This window comes from Halyomorpha halys, unplaced genomic scaffold (genome assembly GCF_000696795.3).
Source record: "Halyomorpha halys isolate HHAL.00 unplaced genomic scaffold, Hhal_1.1 Scaffold493.1, whole genome shotgun sequence".
NCBI lineage: Eukaryota > Metazoa > Arthropoda > Insecta > Hemiptera > Pentatomidae > Halyomorpha > Halyomorpha halys.
In genome coordinates this window covers 591675-614507 of record NW_027111379.1, presented here as the reverse complement: position 1 = coordinate 614507, position 22833 = coordinate 591675, and the positions used below count along the sequence as shown (strand labels likewise).

At 29.6% G+C, this 22833-nt stretch overlaps 1 protein-coding gene across 3 annotated transcripts; it reads right to left on the bottom strand.

Moving 5' to 3' along the window:
• Positions 1–465: 465 nt before the first annotated feature.
• Positions 466–20345, bottom strand: ADPS (alkyldihydroxyacetonephosphate synthase). Of its 3 annotated transcripts, XM_014425051.2 has the most exons (14): positions 20267–20345; positions 19833–20017; positions 19677–19763; positions 18565–18701; positions 18336–18491; positions 8973–9124; positions 8173–8309; positions 7078–7256; positions 6709–6836; positions 6447–6627; positions 6030–6160; positions 4494–4608; positions 4189–4348; positions 466–3554 (listed from the first exon to the last, which is right to left on the bottom strand). In XM_014425051.2, the coding sequence occupies exons 2-14, from the start codon at positions 19985–19987 to the stop codon at positions 3383–3385; spliced, it is 1890 nt and encodes a 629-aa protein (XP_014280537.1). In that variant the 5' UTR covers positions 19988–20017; positions 20267–20345; the 3' UTR covers positions 466–3382. The 3 variants fall into 3 exon arrangements, with proteins under 3 accessions (XP_014280537.1, XP_024214466.1, XP_066905479.1); XM_067049378.1 differs by lacking the exons at positions 18336–18491; positions 18565–18701; positions 19677–19763; positions 19833–20017; positions 20267–20345 and adding exons at positions 9255–9381; positions 15315–18325 and having other exon boundaries at positions 470–1529; positions 3371–3554; XM_024358698.2 differs by lacking the exons at positions 18336–18491; positions 18565–18701; positions 19677–19763; positions 19833–20017; positions 20267–20345 and adding exons at positions 9255–9381; positions 15315–18324.
• Between the last annotated feature and the right edge of the window lie 2488 nt (positions 20346–22833).

The following is a 22833-nucleotide window of genomic DNA, read 5'->3' as shown; positions in this document are numbered from 1 at the left end:
AATTTCTCCTACCTACCTACAGGAATAGTACCTGGTAGAACAAAGTTACCTTCCTGCATGATCTCAGCAGCTGGCAATGCTTCAGGCTTGCATTTCTCCTACCTACCTACAGGGATAGTACACTATAGGACAAGGTTACCATCCTTAGAGAACTTACAGCTGGCAACCATAAGTCTGATCCTATCTGTTCACCTTCTAATCAACTACCTTACCTATTTTGAACACGCATTGTCGAGGCCATCTGGTCAAGAGTACCTAATATTACCAATTGCAGCCAGATACAACACAACCACCTCGACAAATCTAATAAAAATGTCTTTCACATTTTGTAGTCTTAATGTTGGGTTATAATAAAAATAACAAAAAAATTACTGGATGTACACATATGAGAGTAAAAAAGGATTCAATTGCTAATAATCAAAAGAAATATTTTTAATTTATTTATTAATAATGTTACAAACAAGCAATTTGTGATTACATTATAATGATGTAAAGATTGCTAACTAGCTAACAAAACAATTTTGGAATGAAAAGCAAATAATCACAAAACTATCTCTTCAAGGCTAAATATAAACAGAATGAGCTCACAGACTAGATTTTTAAAAAAATTAATAGATCACTTTAATTTAATAACAAAATATAAGAAAGTACAAAACTGACAACAAATAAAATATTTTTAATATAAACATATTGTCATTAGAATACACTGGTACACTACATAGCAATAACTAGCCAGAACTATGGTAATTGGATTGATGAGTTAGTGAAATAGTCCTTTAACAAATGGCACCTGAATTTCATCATTCAGCACCCAATGGACTGAACTGAAATCTATATTTAACTTTAAAATTAATAGTTGAATGTCTACACATTTTGTGTACACGGTAAACACTGCATTTTATTGTTTGTTATGGAAAGTATGAATTATTTATGCTCACATTTCAGTCAGTTCATGTGATGTTTGAATATATGATTAAAAGCGTTAAATCTGATATAGGAACTTTGGAAAAACAAAAGTTAATTTATTTCATCATGTTGATATTTTAAAGTACACACAGCATTGGGATACTATTAGAGGCCTGATTTTAAATCTATTTGTACCATCTCTCCTAATGTCTTTCTCAATTTGTGAATAAAGATGCAACCAAATTCATTTTAATCTTACATAGTTGTGGGTAAATGCATATCATAAATTTGATACATTAGTTTAATTTTTTTAAATTATTAATATAAGTAAATATTTAGTTACAATAAAAACGAAACAAGTTTTTAACAGAAAACATACTTAATTTATTTCAAAACCTTTATTAAGCTTTATAATTATTAAATATCATATTTCTTTTGGTTTTCATGAACTAACAAAAGCATTTATCTTTTATTTTTGTTAAAAAGTTCATTTTTAGAATCAAAATTCTTTCTAAATTCAACAGCTTATTATTCCATGGATTCCAATTTATGATTTTATTTAAAAATATTTCATATTTTGGCTGTTAGATATTGCATATTTTAACATTTTTCTAAGAGGCTTTCTGTAAAACAATTCAGAATCGGCATATCACTAAGTTTCAATACATATCTTTCTTTACTTATAAATAAAATAAAGACATGAGGGACAGGAAAAATATTGGAAATTCAACATTTTCATAAACATGCATAAAATAAAAGAACGCATATTGTAATGAAGAAAGAATAGAAAATAATGAACTTAAAAGTCATCTCACCTGGTTAGTCAACTTATAAATAAAAACAAAAACTGTGGTACCATTCCCAGACATTGAGATTAAACATATTCTTAAAAAAATCCTCTCTTTGGCAAGAACAGTAAATAACTAGTTTGAACTAATTGATAAATAGGAACTAAATGAAAAGGAACGGATTTATCTAACTGGTGAAGTATCTTGTGACAAAAGCAATTCAAGACTAGTCAAAAATGAAACAATAATAAAAGATAAAACCAATAAAATTCCTACAAAGTATAAATTATATACTTTGTAGGAATGTAATTATAATCACAATAATTTTTGGCTCATTTAAAATGACAAGTTAATAATTACAATATTTCGGAATTTCTTGCCACTATTTTTGGCAAATAATTATCAATTTAGCAAATACTGAAATTAATTTAATTTATTAAAACAATTATTCTTAGGATTAAGATGATTTTTCAAATATAATCCAACCCATATATAGTGAACTAACATTTATCGAAATTCTATTTTTATCAATTTTTTTTTCTGGGAATCAAAATCTGTTTTTTTTAAAACCTTCCTATTTAATATATATTTATAAAATTAAATACATATTTATGTACATTTGTAATAATGTAAATACAAATAATTAATCAACAGAAATTCTTAAAATCTAGCTATGGAGGCATTCCAAAACTGTGAGAAACCTTAAAAATTATCTCTAATGTTCTTAAAGAAATCTCACAGAGTAAAATTAAGAAATACTTCCATAAAAATTGGCAACATATATATTGAAACAATGAATAATGATGTGCAATAGCACAAAATTAGTTCTCAAATGGTTCTGATCAAGATGAATAGGTGAAACAGCGAATGACAGAAAATAGTCCACAGTAATTATAATGCTAGAAACAAAAATTTAATTGAACTGCGCTAAATTTTTTATATGTATAAGTACATATGCACGTCAATAATATAAAAATTGCAATTAATTTTAAGTTCACTTCATAAAAGTTGGAATAAAATTTAATTAAATTACAATTTAAGAAATGATAAAAAATACTGAAAGTGTAACTTAAAAAAATAAATAAATAATTCAAACTAATTCCACAAAACAGACGTGACATTAAAAATAATCCTGACTAATCAATAATACTATAACACCGAGAACAATTTAGTTGATTATACCACCATTTATGTATATATGTAGTTAATAATACAAAATTATGGTAACTCAAGCAATGAACAACTTCCATAAAATATAAAAGACATTAAAATAATAAATAACAAAAACCAAAAATTTAAATTACAACTCAAGTTAATTCAATAAATAAAATATTTTAAAAAGATATTCATAAAACTTAACTAAAATAAACATAACTTTAAATTCCATTTAAAATCTAAATCAGATCAAAGCTCAAATATTTTAAACCAGTTTTCAAACCTGAATTTTAATGTACCACAAAAACTAATTTAATATAAATTAGTACCAATACTGCAGGAGGTCACAATAAATAATTAATAAATACTGCTAATATGACTAAAAATATATCGACTAGATTACAAAAATTGTAACAAATGGTCTATGTCTCAGCAATATCTTACATGTGCAATGCATCTAAAATTAATAACTACGGTGATGAATCTTGACTAAAAAAAACAAACTAAAATGCATAACCAACATTTTTTCCTTTTCAAAGATTACTCTTTAAAGGAAGAAGATTTTGGCAAGCAAAAATATTCTTTGGGTCGAGAAACTGTTTGGTGGTATTGTACAAATTGGCTCCGAGCTGAGAAATCTGCTTTGGATACCATCTCGCCCTTAATTTACCAACACCATGGTGGTGGGAAAGAGAACCCCCACACCTGTAAACAAATGCCATGCATAACAAAATATATATTAATTGTACATATGTATAAATTATCACTTTAATTGACAATGTAGGCATATGGTTGAGTAACAGATTGGTTCATAACTTATTTGAAAAGTGGTTATTATTATAAGTACATAATATTAATAGACTTAAATATTTGATCTCAGAGGACCTCAAAACGTATATTTCAGTTGAATTGTTAATTTATTAAAAATTTTACATGTCCCCAATACTTCCACTTACAATATATTACATATATCGGTAAGTAAAAGTAAAAATAATTTGCATTATATAATCCACCCCATAAATGGACTGACTATATAATATATAAACTAATTCTTTTAAATTTAATATATCACTAATATTATTAGCATTTGTCCTCAGATTCATAATACTTTTATGAAAGCCTCTGAGGATAAATGTTTAATGTCTGGTAAATCCTCTCATTCACATCCTTTTTAATCTCCTTTAAGTGCCCTTTGTGAACAGGTAGTAACCACTGTTTCTATCAATGGGTTACTGAGTCCTTGTAATTTGTGATCAAATTATTAGTTACTGGTAAATGTATTATTATTAAAACATGTATTGCTAACCTCTAGGACTGGTAAGTTTAAAAATATATATACCTTAATATTTCTTCTCGAGCAGCAGATTCTATGTCACCATAAGTAGCGACAGGATCGGAAAGGCCTTCCCAGTTAAAAGCAAAATAAAAATAAACACAACTACCACAATCATATGTCTGAGTGACTCTGTGAGAAATTAAGTAATACTTGATACCAAAATCTGAAACAATTCAAAACAAATTACTTTTTTAATGATTTAAAAAAAAAAAAGGAGGAGATAAGTCAGGGAGGGGGGAAGAGAAGGGATCATATACATGTAATGAAATAGATATTTTAACACAGTTCTTAACAAACTTTACACTCACCTTTACATTTTTTCCGAACAATGTATTTAACATTCCTGCACACCGTGAGAGTTCTATCCCATGGAACGGATGTCTCAAAGGATTCTGCTACTATATTGAAATCTAAACCTAGGTCCTGGAAATAATATTAAGAAAATATTTAAAAGTTAAGTTAATACAAGTGTGTACGTGTGTGTGTGTTATATTAAAAACAATTAGTTAAACAAAAAATGTGATTATATTTAACAGTATATAACTTTTTCAAGAATAAAACAAATGGTAATAAGAACTGAAAGGGAATATAAAATAATATATTCTTTTATGAACAAGGAAAATTATAAATTCAAGTCTTACAATTATAAATTACATCAATGTTTAATAGATAATATGAGGTATAGAAATAAAAAATGAATTTATATTTTTTATTTTATATATTATTTAGTGTCCTCTTGAAGGTGGTGCAAGCTTAATCTCTCAAAAATTATTATTACTTTTTGACAGATTAAGCTTGATTTAATTAGATTTAGAGCTAATCTAATTTTGTATTAAAAGTTAGGGTTGAGATTCAACAATAAATAGGCAGCACAAAAACTTGAAATATGCTTTGTCTTTTTGATTTCAGCAGTTTAATTAAATAAAAAATTCATAAATCAGTATGTCTGATGAAGTTTTTTAAGCCAAAATGTTGTTTGTTTTGGTGAAATATTATATAGCCTTTTTATTATTGTTAATGCTGCTTTCACCATCAAAATCTATAATGAATAGTAATAAATCTCTGTTTCTCAAAACAGCTGTTTGAAGTATCAAATTGATTTTTGAAAAATAAAAAATTAATATCCTTCCTGGCGATTGTTATAAACACATATAGTACAAAATTTACTTGAAATTTTTGTTGTTATTTAATTATTTCTTTTTCATATAATTGTTTAATATTAATGTTTAGTAATTAAAATACTATTTTTTTAATTTTAATAAGTTTTTTAATCTGGTTTATTGATTTTTTAAAAATTTCACTTGCAAAATGGAGTAAATCCATTTAATTTATTAAATTTGGTATTTGGCAAAGCTTAATAATATTTTACAAATCTATTTCCGAGCTACTTATCTATAATTATGATTTTAAAAAAATTACTAAACTGCACATATTTCATTGAACATGTTTTATTGAAAAATTTTCTATTTTAGATATATGGCTTTCATCTCCATATCTAATAAGTGTTGTAGAAAATAAGTATTATAATTTGATTTGTAATTAATAATGTTTATTAGTAACCTAAACAACTTGTAAATATAATTATGAATAAAACATGACTGTTATTGACAACTCTGCTTCAGACCACGGGACAGCTTGGCTTTCCATTGTTTGTCATCTATTAGTGTAACACATACTCTTTGTCTTTAGTTGTAAAACCCTCCCTGATCCACAACAATATGATCTGGCAATAATTAATTCAATATTAACAAGTTTTAATTTTATCTATAAACAGAATAAATAAATACTAATATTTCCAATTCAGTTATTCATATTAGATGAAAAAAAAAAAATTGTGAAATTACCCTAATGTATGCTATGACAAAAGTTAGCATGTAACCTCTCTCTCCATTATTTTCACCCGCTGGAATACCACCACAATCTTTGGCAATTTTATAAATCAAATTTTCTTGTTGTTCAACCTGGTCTTTTTCACCTTGGATACAAAAAAAATAAAAATTATTGATGAAATGGCCATTCAAGATACAGAAAACTAACAATTATCTAAATTCAAACAAAAAAAACAAACTATTTTAAGTAAAATTACATGAAATAATGCTGTTTATCAAGTTATATATGTTACATGTTAGTGGATTGGCCCAATTGTAAAATTAATACTCTGTGATAGTACACCCTGAGGTACAAATTTAATATAAAACAATGAATTTCAGAGATCCATAAAGTATATAAATATAAGTTGATATTATTATTCATTGAATTACCTTCAAACAGAAGGGTTGCAACACATATCAAATTGAGATCAAATCCTTTAATATGTTTAAGGTAGGCTTTTTTAAAGTTTTCAGTAAAAGAACTCCAATAGCTAGAATTTTTCGGTCGCAAAGTCTGTCCAAATTGAAACTGTTCATTGTCCATTAATCTTATAGAAGCAGGTTGACATCTCTGAAAAAGAAATTCATCCAAATTCTAATATTACAATGATAACAACATAAAATTGATGTAGTACACGATATAAATACTAGCCTGTCTTGCAACTTCTCTCATACAAGCAACACCAGCATCGAAATAAGGAAATACGATAGAACCATACTTTTTAATAGGAGCCACAGGTCTAATTTTCAATATTACTTCTGTAATAACTCCAAGAGTACCTGAAAAAAAAATCAATCTAATAAGTGATATTAGAGATTTAATATTTTTTTTTTTTTACGGATTTTTTGAATTATTTATATATTCCATCATTTATTTCTAATTCAGCTTACATAAAAGGATGAGTAAATGGTATAACTCTACACAGAGAGAACATTATCAGGAGAAGCAAAATATCTTGGAGTATTTCCACAAGCAAAGCATTAAAAATAAATAAAGAATAATTTAAAAAAAAAAAACTACCTTCAGAACCAAGAACAATATGATTCAGATCAGGTCCAGTCGACTGCCTTGGATAAAGTCCTTCTTTGGACAAAACACCTTTGGGTGTAACTAATTTTACATTTACTAAAAGATCTTCAATGTTTCCGTACACATTTTTTTTCATTCCTGATGCTCGGGTTGCAACCCATCCTCCAACACTAAAATTATTAGAACAGAAACAATGGTTGATAATTAATAACCAAAGTAATAACAGATAATTGTTTATAAAAATTTTTATCATGACAAACATTAAAACAAAAACTAAAATATTGTTTTAGTGGTATTAACACTGTAAAGAATCATAGTTCTCAAAGTAGTGGTTTTAAGATATTTAGGTGCAGGATTATTTTACATAACTTATTAAAAATAACTTTCTTTTTTGCGAAAAAATAATTATAAACATTTTTTTTTCTGAAATATTGGCCAAAAGGAATATATTAATAGAAAAATTCAATCAGAGATTAATTAAAAATTCATTAATAACAAAGTAGGAAAAAGTCTGTAGGGCAGTCGGAAAAACAATTGAAAAATAGTGTTAACCATTTATTAAAAGCTGACATTTTGACCCACTTTGTAGGTTTTCATCAAGGCCTCAAAAAGGGCTGGAGATCTCTTTGCCCTCCAACAAGGTTAGGGTCGACTTTTTTTCCTATTAGTCTTTCATAAAAGATCTATTTGACTTATAATCTATTTAAATAAGTATTCCTGATGTGGTTCAAAACGTCTGCTCTTAATAAATAGCTAACACTATTTTTTAATTGCTGTTAATCTGACCACCACCTAAACAAACGATCTTCTTGTTTTATTCAAACGGACAAGCATGTATAAATAACATTAATAATACAATCATAATATAAATATTTATATTTCATACAGAAACCTCGTATATTTGTAATACATAAATAAAAAGGAGCTATAAGATTACAAAGGCATGTACAATGACATTCACAGTAAACTAGTTAATATATTCCACTAAACAGGAAATTTAAAATTGATTTATGAGATGAATTTACTAATAATAATTTTAAGTATATGATAATGATCCAGTCAAAAATTTTCATTTAAAATACATACGTGGAAAACTCATAAGAATCAGGTTCATGACCACATGTGAAACCTCTTTCCTGCAAAAATGATTCCAAATCTTGTCCAACTAATCCAGTCTGACAGCAAACAAGGAGATTTTTTTTGTCAAGCCATAATATATTATTCTAAAAAATGAAATACAAAAGATAATATATAGATACCATGAAGATTTTCTGTCAAACATGCACTTAAGTTTTTTTCTTCTTCAATCTTTATAAGCACTTTGTAAACAAGATAATTCTGTTTTAATAAAATAAGTTATTTATTAATTTGTCTCAAGCCTTTTAGACTAGATTTAATTTAATTTAAATTCAATCTATATAATTATCAGTCCATCCAATTAACTAATTGGTAGAGTTAAGCTTTGAAATATCTGGTTAATAGCTTTATGAGAAAAAACTATATAATGAACAAAACTATTTGGGAAATAGTCAACTGATGAAGTGTTTACTCTGGTTGAACAGGTTTGGTTTTAAAATGTAGAAAAGGTTTCCTTAAGCCTCGAAAGTAAATTTCATTAATACGTTCTCGAAAAAGAAATAGAGATAGATGGAAAAATAGTGGGATATATTTCGAGAAGCAAGGTTCTTACTGAACTGATAAACTATACATTTTTAAAAATGTACAAACTTTGTTCATACAATATTGTTTATATCATATTTCCACCCAATCAATACAATTTATATGATGAAATAAACATTATATTAGGACAAAAAATGATTAGTAAGGTGCTAAATTTGATAATTATTGAAGAAGTGTAAATAGTAAAAATTGATTGAAATATTTACCATTTGAGAAGTATCGAGAGAGCAAATAGTTCTTTTTTCACTTTCGGGGCAGGATACTGCTCCAGAAACACTAGTACCACCTCCGTACGGAATTATTACAACATTATATGTATCAGCTAATGTAACTATATGCAGGACATCCTCATGGCTACCTAGAAATATACATAATTCTAGGGGAAAAGTATTTCTAAGTCCAAATTATATAATTAATCATCACTAAATGTAATCGCATTAATCAGAAAATAATGAACATAACAAGTATAATTTCAACTATTAAATTACCATAATTCTGCAAAAGGGCGCTTGAATAAGAAGCTAGAAAGTGAAATGGGAATACTTTAGGAGCCGCTGTCGCAGGGAATATTTTACGATGATATTCATGGAATATTTCTTGGGTGCTTTTGAAAATCTAAATGCAGGGTTTAAATAAAAATAAGTATCAAACATATCAGATTAGAATGAGTCATTAATTGGGTAAACAAGTTGTTTTAGAAGCAAAAAACCAACACATCTTAAACAACCAAAATATCTTAATCTAGGTTTCAAATGGTAAAATGATGGAAGTTAAAATTTAAATATGGGCCGTCCGTAGTTCAGTTGGTTAGGCCAAGTCTTACCAATTTGAGATCTGCTGGTGGTGCCGGTTCGAATGGCTGGCCTGGGCCTTGACTTTTTTCAGTAACTGGTGGTCCCATAACATGAAAAACTTAACCCTCAACCATGGTTAGGCAGTATAGGACTCCAATGGGAGTCATAGCAAAAAACATTAAATCCCAATACTGTAAGATATTCTAATAAACTATCCCTCTCTCAATCCTTTAGGCCCATTCTTGTAAAAAGTCCTACCTGGTAATCCATCAAACAATTTCCTTCTTAGTATGCTTTAGTCTATTTAATATAAATGTACTTATTATAATATTTAATGAATAAGGCTAATGCAGTCTATAATATAATATATATATGATGTACCATCTGTACCCTAATTCATAACAGAATACAAACTAATACTTTTAGTCTTGTAGTTTTTTTATACTTGGTAAAATTTCACTGATTTATTCTTTTGTATTATTGATTTAATACTATTAGCTTTCATTATGAAACAGGGGTCTGAACTATTTCTCAAATACGCCCATTTTTTGCTCATCCTGTTCAGTACACATGTTTCATCAACATATGACAATACCAGCCTCAAGTGGGTTTAGAATTTTACCTGTAGTTGACTCTTTGCAAAGATATTATTCAATTCTGATGAGTAGAAATTTTCTCAAATCTTATATTAATATTGAAATAAAAATATTTGAAAATGGACACTATAATCCCATAGTGTTGATGCCATTATAATTATTTTAAGAATACCAGTTTTCTCACTAATATCAAGAATATAATCATAAAATTTTTCAAAAGTACACAGGAAAATACCTGAATCTGGATACATTTAAAATTTCAATACCCATGGCTGACACCAATTTTTTTTATTCTAAAAAACTAAAAAAGAGGAAAGACAATGATGTAGTTCATAATTAACTTGAAATTTAACTAACAGACTTTCACCAGTTCTAATTTGACTAAAGAAACCTACTATTATATGAAGGGACACCTTTCCTGGTATGACCATTTCCTTAATAGAGATGAACAACTTATCAGTGGATGGAGTGATAAACCGCATCAAGGCAAGTATAGATTTATTAGTGAACAATTATTCTTTTAATTTATCACTACAGTGATTTTGTCCAACATAATTGGCACTCTTAATTTTTTTTTTTATTATTTAGGAAATACTAAAATTTAAGGTATAGAGAAACAGAGGGAATATTTTAAGTGATATAAAATATAATCCCAAATTAAAAATAAATAAATTCAACAAACAAATAACTATGTTTTTAAACATTGCAATAAGTTGTTCATCTACTATATTAAATAAAAATTAATAAGCCACCACTCAAGTTTATCTTTAAAATTGTATCCTTTAATTTCTTTATTTGTCATTCAAAATCGTTTGAATCAACTGGTGGTGTTTCAAATTTACATTATATTGGATGACTTGATATGGACTGACCTATATATTTTTCAATACCCCCCACTTGCAAAGTTGAACATATTTATTGATAATATAATCTTTTATATAAATAAAAGAGCATGTTTATTGCATGGCTTAGAGGTATTTCATTATAATAAACTGTTATTAAAAATAACTACACTCAGTGTCAAAATATTAGACACGCCCATTGAAATTAAAAATACTTTTCACGTTTTCTTTATTTTTGATTGATATTATTTTTTCAAGCACAGTTTAAATTATAAATTATGATATCGAAATGGGGACAATCTTCTCAGACCTTGAGGATTATTTAAATCCAATTACAGTAAATATGTATTATATGCGTCAAAATGATAGACACACTTGTTGTTTACTATTTTCTTATTCCTCTAGAGTTGAAATTGTTAAAATACCACTTCTACTTCAGTGCAGTGTTGAATTTGTTTCAAAATAGACCTAAAAAGAACGTGAGTAATGGGAAAAAACAAGTATTTCTTCGAAGAAGAGCACTGTTTGATTTCTTCACTTCATAAGGGTGGGATGAGTTGTTGGGAAATAGCCCGCCGAATCAAGCAGAGTTTTTCATCAGTCGCGAGGTTTATTCGGCACGGGGAGTCATATGGAACCCACCATTCTACTGGAAGGCCCCCCCTGCTTTGACATTAGGAGAGAAATGGAATCTTCTTCGAATCGCATTCAACTATAGTAACAGCAATTGGTAAGGAAACTGGAGCAAAACTAAGGAATGTCCAAAATTATTAAAAAAGTAAAAACAATAGTTAGAAAAAAATTGAAAAGAAAGCTAGTTTTGAGCACCCCTCACAAATTAGCCTGGATGGCCTTTGCTCGTAATGTGATGTCATGGACTGAGGAGTGGAAGAAAGCCATGTTTAGTGATGAAAAACAAATTTAATCTGGGTGGGCCAGATGGGTTTATATGTTATTTTCATAACTTAAGAAAAGAAGAAAGAATTTTATCAAGGTGTCAAATGGAAGGAAAAGTTATGGTTTGGGCATCAATTGATTACAAAAAGAAAAGAAATTTGGTATTTGTTTCAAGAGTAAACTCAGCTGAATATAAAAGTTTGTTAGAGGAACAAAAGTTGACTTTTAATGACATGTCTGAAAGCAAGCCAGTTTTCCACCAAGATAACGCACCAATATATTCAGCAAAAATTATTAAATACTGGTTTACTCGCAACGAAATAGTCAAATTAGACTGGCCTGCTGTCTCCCCCAACATTATCAAAAATATTTGGGGAACTCTTTCAAGAAGGGTGTACTCTGAGTCAAGATAGTTCGGAATAGTTGAAATCTGAAATTCTGGCTTCATGGGAACAATTACCTCAAGAAACAATTAAACAATTGTACGATTCATTAACAAACAGAATTTTTGAATTAATAAATGGTGGTGGAAAAGCCACAAAGTATTAAAATGAGTTTTATTTATTTTTACCAGGGAGCGTGTCTAACATTTTGATGGACCTTACCTTTAATTTGAAAAAAAAAAAAAGTACATATTTTTGGCTTGAGAACCAAAATACAAGCAAGCTGCTGATTAACTTCAGGTGAGTGACAGATTATTTTAATACTGTTTTAGGGATAATTTGAAAAGATGGGAGGGTAGATATAACAATGTTTGAAGAGTGTCTAAAATTTGACACTGAGTGTAAATGATTTCTGATTATCTTACAAATATTAATTTAGGGGAAATGATTCTAAATATCATATCTGTGACTTATTGTTAAAAGAGTCAACATCAATCCAGCTAGTTTTAGCCAAGAGCATTAAAAAAAAATACCAAATCCTTAAATATCTTACATCCAAGATATTGTACTTATATGTTTATCCTTTAATTTTTTTTTAATCTTTATTGAAATTTACAAATGTACACAATTATACCTTTAGTAAATTTTATGTATGTTATTAAGTAGTGATACAGGTGTGAAGAGAAACTACGCATTGGTAGCACTCTAATGACATTATTACAGTAGCAGGTCTCGTGGCCATCTTCTTTTCAGGCACCTCAGAGTATTGTCAGGGATGGAAGAGAAAGTAAGGTTAAAAACTAGTGGGTTTGGATGGTTAGGGAGTTTATAATGGAAAGAATGATATTTGATTCCGGCTAGATCGGTTAGATATGGAACATTAAGGTCTTTATGTATGATTTTATTTGTGACAATAAGTAAGGAGCATTGAGGATTTTGAATTGTAAGGATAGGATATGAGAGGAATTCAAAGGTTTATTAGAGCCACAAAGCTTAACTTGGATGTCTAGATTGACCTTATTACAGTCATGTAGATCAGTCTTTTGTAATGAATTGGAAGTTTAGACTGTTTGTCTAGCAAGAGCTTAAATAATCGAAATCAACATGAAATTTCCTGTCTTCTCAGTCTTGTGTAAGGATTCCAGGCTATTCTTTGTCCAAATGTAGTCCAAGATAGCGGATCTGTTCGACAGGGGTAAGAGTAACATTATTAAAAGATACTGTAGAGCATTAAGTAGGTTTATGATGAAGGGTAAAGGTGATTTAATGGGATTTATTTTAATCCTCTAATTACGACACCATTCTTCAAGGGCTGTGATAAGGGAATGGGGGGTTTGGGATGCAATATAGGGTTATTATTAACTGCAAGCACATATGTCATTGGTATACATGGTGAGGATAGTGTCAGGATTGGTTGGAATGTCATCCGTATAGACGGTGTAAAGGATGGGACTGAGGAACCTCGAGGAACACCAGCGGATTGAGAATAGAGGTATGAATAATAACCATTGTGGTTTACTTGGAGTAATCTATCAGTGAGAAAGGAACAGATGATGAGAAAGTACATACGAGATAGGAATTTACGGAGTTTGTAAAGCAGTCTCCGGTGCCAGACTCATCCTTTAATTAAAAAAATATATATATAAATAATCCTCCATGATTCTTTTAATTAGTGTACTATTTTGCTCCCATCGCATAAAATGTTCCCAGGCATCAGTTCGTATCCAAAATGATTATGTATTGTTTTATAAAATTATAAAACAATATGTCATCTTTATTTTATTGTTATTATGATTAATTTATAAAATTACAAAACAATAAATCACAAAGACATCAAGCCAAAGTAGCAAAACTATCAAGCTAAGATAATACAAATTTGACCATATTTAGGTATACAATTTGTTGTTACATCTCATAATATTAAAAATACCATATAATAACCATAAAAAAATAATTTGTCAATTTCATTCCATTCATCTGGTAATAATCTATGTTCGTTAAGGTGTGAAGACCTTTAGGGTTTTATTCAACAATAGGAACCTCAATTACAAGCTTTGTTGAATGGAAGTTACAAACCAAATAATTACATTAAGGCTTAAAATAGGAAGTAACCACGAACATTTTTAAAATAATGAGGAAGATGGTCATGGGTGCGGTCATGATAGTTAACAACTATTTTTATTTTCTTATTACCACACCCCTGACCATCTTCATTATTTTGAATTAATACGGTAAATTATTTATATATATAATTAAAAGTTTTAGTGTTGAAGATGACTAAATTTGGCAAAATATTAAGGGAATAAAAGTCAGTTTAGACTTGATGCCTTTGTTTTTAAATATTCCATAGCAGAATTGAAACAGTAAGGATACAACATTAATACTCGAAAAAGTATATTATATCAAAAAAATAGACAACCTTTTTAACGTTAAATAAATATTATTTTTGAACTACAGAAGAAATATTTAAAGCTAATTAGTTTTCTAGACAGGTCTAAGAAAATTTCTATTTTTCATATGGTCTATAAATAAATAATGTACCATAACAATGAAATAGTAGGATTTTCTAAAAATAGAAAAACTAACATAAAAATAAATAAATAATTAGATGATTAAAATATAAATAAAACAATTAAAATATAAATAAAATAACAACGTTGAAATGTCTAAAGGAATCTTCTGTTAGATTAAGTTGAGGGATTATTTCTTCATTCCTTGAACATATAGATTTACAATATTTTGAATATAAAAACTAAATTAAATATCATGATTTTAACAATTAAAAAATAAAAATCATGGTACTTAATTATCAAGGGTGAAGGCTACCTTTAACAGGTAATTACAAGAATCACAACCATAAATTAAACAATATAATAAAACCTTGTACCCGAAACAGTTAGTAAAAAGGTGCAATATGATCATGACTAAAAAAGTAATTAACATAAGAAACAAGGAAATCCATTATTCTATAATGTATACTTCCAGACATTCTCCCCCTTCTAGATCTAAAGATGAAGGAGTATCATTTTGTGATACCTTATCACCATCAAATCTCATTTCTAAATGGTCGGCAGAACTATCAACTTCTTTTGCACACAATTTTAATAAACAACTAACATTTTGATCAGGGTGTAAATAAAACACCAGTGGTTTCTTTGAGTTTTGGAACAAACACTTCACTTCTATCTTACCAGCACTAAATGTTTTACAATCATCTGTTGTATTTTCTTCAATTGCATAAGCTTCTAAAACATCTGTAACTTTAAGACTCAAAGATTTCAAAATATCGAACATAGAAATAATTCTATCCTTATTTCTTATCCGAATATTTTCAACAGGGACATTGTATATTTTAGATAATTCTTCAAATACAGAACGTAAATTCTGAGATGGCTTAATGAAGAATCTTTTGACTTCAGTAATATTTTGTGTCCACATTACTCGTATGTTTTCTTCCAGTTCCTCATCAGAGTCATCATCAACAGTGATATTAAGATCTTCATCAATAACTAATGTTTTCTTTTTAGATGTTTCGGGTACTTGATCTGTTAAATCTACAGTAGCTAATTTATGACTCTTAGCGTTCATTTGTGTTTTTCTAGATCTTTGAAGCCTAGTTCTAGATCTTGTATTACGGACGGGTGGATTATCATCATAGTCTGAATCTGAACCAATGGAAATAACATCGCTGCTCGTAATCATAATAGTACTAAAACAATCAATATGAATTAAAACGAAGTTCCTAATACGGTTATATAACCTCCAATTACAACTATGAACGAAAGATATTTTCCAATCGATGCCAAATATCTCGCTATCGATACCACTGATTCAAGAATGGATTCTGGTTATTGACACTTTCAATTTTAATTAAAAGTTTACTTTCATTTTAAGTAATGAAGAATTCAAGACACTACTCTACAAAACGAGGTCCAGCGGAAGAACTTCAAAACCCACTGATACAGAATGGAACAGTTAATATTGGCGCGACCATGGAATCCCCTTTGAGCGAGCGAGCTTGAACGCCTCCATACAGGGTTAGTCTGAATGACCATCATCATTCAAAAACTAGACTGACTCGATCACGACAGCACCTACACTTGCGGTTAAAAAACGTTTTCGTCAAGGCACCCTCTTAATACTAAAAACATTTCACGGCACCTTGTATGAGCAAAAAAAAAAATTGGGGCAACCCTTGTCGAGCTAAAAAAAATGTCGCAACAATTATCTTTAGAGCAGTTAAGTTAAAATAATAAAAAACAGTACAACTTATAATTGGACTGAAATCCATCAGTAATAACTCTACATAATGGTGTTCTGATAAATGTATCAGAGTATATTAACTTTGGTTTTACTATCATTCTGACTATTGAAACATGGTTCCTTAACCAAGGTTCCACACCCAGGCATTAGTTGTGCATGTTCTTAACACTGTTAATTATGAAGCTAAATTAACATTCCAAACAGATCCTTAAAGTTCTTTAACTAAGCATCAGTAGAACTAATAAGGTCTGTTCTAAGAGGCAGTCTAGTAGAGGTCTTTATTGAAGTCTGTCACATCAGTCTGACTTTTGAAAGATGATTGTCATTCTGATTGACCATGCAAGAATCCCTCAGCAGCTGAAATTTTTTAAATTCTGGTCTCTAGCTCTTGGTACAGTTTTACCATTTATATTTAGATATAGGTGTTATATAGAAGGATAAATAAATAAAATATCTCAACAGTAATAAAATATATAAAAGAGCTCAAAGAAAATATTTTGTGAAAATTTAAGAAATATTTTCAAAATGGTAATCAGGTTCATGACACTATTCTAATCTAAAACAAAAGTTTCCTATACCATGACTTCAGACACTGATGCCATTTCTGCTGCAACACTTTCCTTAAATTGACTTTTATTCCTCTGAAATAATCTTGTATAAATCGTTCAACCATCCTTTATATGCTAGTCCGTTTTTCCAATAATATCATAACTCATTATCTGTACATGGTCTGAGTCAGCTGAACTTGAATTTCATAATATTTTAGTTTTCCAGAATGGTGTTTGTTTCATTAATAATTTTTATTTTCTAAACATCATGTGTAAGTATCACCATATATCTTAGAATCTGCTCAACCGGGACTTTCAGAATCCACCATTTTGATGAATAGGTATTTACTGGGGAGATCGAGCTTTTAAACAGCTTCATTTTGGTAAGTTTAGAAAGAAATTTTGATTTTTAAACTAGTTAGACACAGTTTCCTGCCATGAACGGCTTTCTTATTTTTCACATTGTCAAATTTTTACTGTTGACTTCTGCTCCAAGGTAGGTAAAATTTATTCTCATCAAGGTCAGGATAGTCATACAAGGATTCTTACATATTTCGTTTTATTTTTACTAACCTGAAGCCTGATATTTCACTTTCTGTTTTTTTTTTTTTCCAGTTCACTGAATGAGCTTTTTAGCGCAGCTTCCATTTTTTTCATTATCACCACAGCATCGGTAGAAACCAGCAATGGATTATCCTTTAAAAAATGGACCTCTTTGTTTCCAATTTTTTTTGCATAAGAGGAATAAGCAATAATGATTATAGGATATTCCCCTGTTTGTATGGGGGTTATTTAGCAAAGTAGATACACAAGTGAAAAATTAGGGTAACAGGTTGTTAAGGAAATAGTAACTTAATATGGACCAATAATTTCCTCACCACTTAGAAGTACCTTAAAGGCTGTATGGTTGAAAATAATCACCATATCTTTTCCAAGGTATTATTATAACAAATTTATCAGATATATTATCCATTAAATGTTTAAAGAAAAAAGTCAATATTGTATATTAGGCTGACTATTGTTAAGAGGATTATATATATATTAAATGAGCAGACATACAAAAAGGCTGTTATTAGTGCTCTGAATTTACAAGTTTTAAGGAACAAGGGAAGGACTATTGGTCCAATGAGCTGGTTAGCACTCCCTCAACTCATAACCATTGGATAAAGTTCAGTAAAGAGCAAAACTAGAGGTAAAATTTTGAGTAACTGAAAATGAAAATAATTTAAATAAAAAATATTCTTACAAGGCCATAAAACTATATCAGGAATTCTGTGTATGCTATCCATATCTCTTCGTAAAGCATATATATCATGCAATGTTTGACCATGAGATCTTGTTAGCCGTTCAAATCCATCAACTGAATAATCAATCTTCAGGTTTATAATTTCACTAAGAAAATCTGAAAATAGCAGCAAATGAAGTTGAGAAAGTAATATGTATTATAAGTAAGAGAATGGTTTCTTGAACTTTACCTTCATTTATGGTAGTTTTGGGAAAAAAATCATCCAATGGAATTTCGCAGGGCAAACATAGTTTAGAAGGGTCTACATTTAATAACTTCTTAGCCCATTCCGTAAAATAAGGTAATTCAAGTTCACCAATTGGGTACCTGATGAGAAAATAATTTTTTTTTGTCAAATATAAAAAAAAGACCCTATATTGATTTTCAGATTTTTTTCTGAAATGTTTTAGTTACAAAAAAAAAATAAAATTTTGTTAAAACTAATGATAACTTTAATAATGGACGACCATGTATTATGAAATATCGGTATGATTGCAGGAAATCAGTAAGGACAAATGAAACATACACATTATTTTTATTTCTAGTCATATTATATTTCTATGTATCAAATATCAAAGTTTTAGTTTAGGCAAATGAGAAAAAGAGAAATTTCACTAAATAAAGCTCCTCTTTGTATCCAAACAAACAAAGGTTTAAAGTCGATAATAAGTTCATAATGGGTTGATCTTAATTTTCCTTCAGAGATCTGGGCCATTACAACCTCCACAAAATTATTATAAAGAACATAACAGTACAATCTTTTGGAGATATTGTTATAATTCATTTCAGAAAATTAATAAGCCAGAATCTAAACAATTAAATTAATACAATTGAGAGACAACAAATATTCTGTGGAAAAGGAATAATATCAGTATGCTCTGCCTGATATTTATTGTGATAAAGAGCAGAAATGTTTCTTCATCTTTATCTTCCTCTTATGCCATTAATAGCATTAAGGAGCCTCTATCAGCACAGCCACTCCTTAATGGCTTTATTTAGTTGAGTGATTTGCCTCTTCTACCACTGATTCTTTGTACCTCAGATTCCTGGAGTGGAACTCAAAGAAGTCCTCGGGGTCGGGCCTCCAATACCTTTATTGAACCCATGTCCTCGTTCATAAGGCAGACATGCCCAAACTTTGAAATTTGTTTAAAATATATACATAGTATAAAACAGATGAGTTGTCACTAATTGTGTGAGAAACTGTTCAAAAACTTCACCATAATATAAATTAACTAAAATTCTAGGACAAACTAAAATAAAAGCCACCAATTCTACTAAAGCAGTAATAAATTTACTAACCTTTTCCCAGTAAAACAAATTATACCATCCTTCACCACAAATTTTGAATCATTGTATCCCCAACCATTCCATTTGATAACATCAGTCCTAAACAAACCTTTATGGTTAAAACATTATAAAACAATAGTAAACATTTAGATATTAACATCAACATACCTTTTCTTAGGTATGGCACTAAAGGGCTTCTGTATTTTAACTGATGGTAATTTAAAAGACCTATTACTATTAGATCTCTTATGAGGTACATCCTCAGAATCATCATTTTGATTGCATTCAGCAATGTTTTTTAAACTTGGGACTTTATTTTGCATTATGTAGCAGTCAATTCTTCATTAATGTGACTATAAAATAGAGATTCCAGGACTATAAATTATGTTTCTAATCACAATCGTCAAATGTTTAAATAATTTTTTAAAAATCCACTATAGAACGAAATAAAAACAATTTTCGACGGTTTTATTATTATATTTAAATTCAAAGCAGTCGATTTGAAGAAGGTTATGTTTATATTAATATTCTACACGTAATTTATAGCATATCATACATTAAGGATATATTTTACAAAGTTTTAAATAAAAACAGGGATGTACATTACTCCGTTGTGTTATCACGAAGACCAATTCTCGAAATTATAAACAACTTATTCAATCAAAATAATCAGAATACAAAGAGGTACATCAATAAATTAGTAAGAAATGAATAAATTAAGAAAGTTAGGAGAAGATGGGCGGGGAGGTGTGGTCAATAGAAATTAACACAAATAAATGTAACTTATTGTATTTGTGTTTCAGCCTAAATTTTAGGCCTTCACCAGGTTTAAATCGATATAAATGACAGTCACAAGTCATCATACTCTCGTATTACGATTCACTCGTAAACGTCGGTACAAATACAATATGTTTTTTTTATTACACTTATTATTCTACTTATCGCACCACCTGACCATCTTTTTCTAATAATATATCTATGGTCTACTATAAACAACTCAACATAAATAAAGAGAGAAGCGTTTATATATTTATCTTTTTCCTTAATGACTGTTACCTGCAGTATTCAACCAAAGTAATTAGTATTAAATTACTTTTTTCTATTGATATTTTTTATAAGGCTGTATTACTACGTCATTCTAGAGAATTTTTGTCCCAACAATTATTTTATATCTGCCTTCGAAATTCATATGAAATGTCTCATTTTAAATTAATTTTAATGCTACAATTGCGATAGCATTAAAATATCCAATTTTAATGCTACAATTGAGATATCATTAAAATATCCAATTTTAATGCTACAATTGAGATAGCATTAAAATATCCAATTTTAATGCTACAATGAGATAGCAAAAAAATATCCAATTTTAATGATATTTCAATCATAAGTTTTTTAAAAAAATGATTAACTATCTGAATGAAAATGGCTTTCTTTTTCTTTTATTATTCTTCTTTAGTCCGACATTTCCTTCTCCTATTGAAGTTCCAATAATTATTGGTTATGTAGCTATAAAATATTTAATGCTAGTTTTGTCATTTCCTAACCCTGTCACAAAGCTGAGTTTGTGAATTAAATTGTCAATGGCACCTGTTTTTATCGTAGTAAATAAATAAAAAAGGAATGACTATCATATTGTAACGACACTGCTACCTGCTGGTCTAGACTGTAACTATAACAACCACCGAAAGCACTACAACCCACTATGACGCAACCTACCAGTTAACACGGGAACTACTACTGGCGACAAGCGAACACTGGATATTAATATTTGTACTATTACTTGTAAATACCTTGATGATAACATGTAACAGAGGAGAAAGAAATTTATTCATTCATGCTGCCCAAATACATCGGTTTGCCACATTATACAGCATACTGATCAATCCGTGATCGGACAAATATAAATTACATATTTTTAAATGATATAATATAATAGAAAAATAACATTTTTTTTTCTACAGTATTCTTTCACAATTAATACCAGTATACAAAATAAATACAAGCTTTTCAATTTATTCCTTTTTTTCTTTCCCTTCCATTTTACAACCCTTATTTCATTTTATCAAGAAATTCCCCTATATAACAAATATTAGAATATCAAAAATAATAAAGTAGTAAATAAATAAAACAACAAATAAGATATGCGATGCATGCATGCCATCCCTCCTCTGGTTAACTCCCCCACTCATTAATTTCCATGCATGTGGTGGTGGATGATTCCCAGGGAGTCAAGTATTATATTCTCTGTCATCCTAGCCACGTCCTGGACATCGACCCCCAGCTCCTCCATGAAGCTCCTAGTTGTGCTGGGAATCGTTCCACGGGCTCCGAACCAGAGGCCTCTCATGTTGAAGTCTCGTTCTCCGAAGCCCTCGCGGAACTTCTCCTTGAGGAAAGGGATACCTGCCCGCTAACACCTGGGACTCCACGTAGGGGTGCATAATTTATATTAAATTTCAGGGCATTGGACCATTCAGAGCCCGTAAGTATTTGTTTATCGTATATAAACTTATTTGGTGTCGGGGTCTCTTTGAAATGGCGTACTCCAATGCCCTGCCACCTGCAATTAGCCCATTCCTCGAACGCACTTTTACGTAGCGACTGTCGTAGAGCTTTCACACTCCGATGCCCCTGATCAACGCCCATTCTACCCGCACATTCAGCAATCTCGGCTGAACAATCGAAAGTGGACTGGAACAGAGCATCGGGTGTAGCGTAGCTTTGTGAGGGGAGCAGTTTGGAGAGGGTATGTAAGACCCGGGAACACATATTGGTTGACAATGTTGACATTCTGCTCGGGCTTAAGCAAGCACGAGGTGACGAGCTTATCCAGATTCTTATTCAACTTTGTCACCGAACCCTCGTTGAACTGTAGCTCTCCCGAGAATGTGCATCCTAAATATTTTATAGTGTGCCTTCTTTCATTGCCTTCTTTATAAAATCCCTTTGATTTCTGTGGAAGGTGACCTGTTTTCTAAGTTCATAGTCAAGCACCTTTTCAATAATTCGGCGTGCGATCGAATATATTGTAATCGGCCTCCAGGATGATATATTATTTGCATCTCCTTTGCCTTTATATATCAAAATCGTGCGCCCCCGCCTAAGTGGTTCTGGTACATAGGCCACCTTCAGCATTATCTCCGTAATTATCTTAATTATATTAATTATA

What these genes read in the sequence shown, in the direction of transcription:
- ADPS (XM_067049378.1), bottom strand. Translation starts at nt 15,980, where the DNA reads ATGATTACGAGCAGCGATGTTATTTCCATTGGTTCAGATTCAGACTAT. An exon ending in TGCAACCCTTCTGTTTGAAG is followed by an intron (nt 6,161 to 6,446) that starts GTAATTCAATGA and finishes TTTGTATCCAAG; the next exon opens with GTGAAAAAGACCAGGTTGAA. An exon ending in GCTCGAGAAGAAATATTAAG is followed by an intron (nt 3,555 to 4,188) that starts GTATATATATTT and finishes ATTTGTTTACAG; the next exon opens with GTGTGGGGGTTCTCTTTCCC.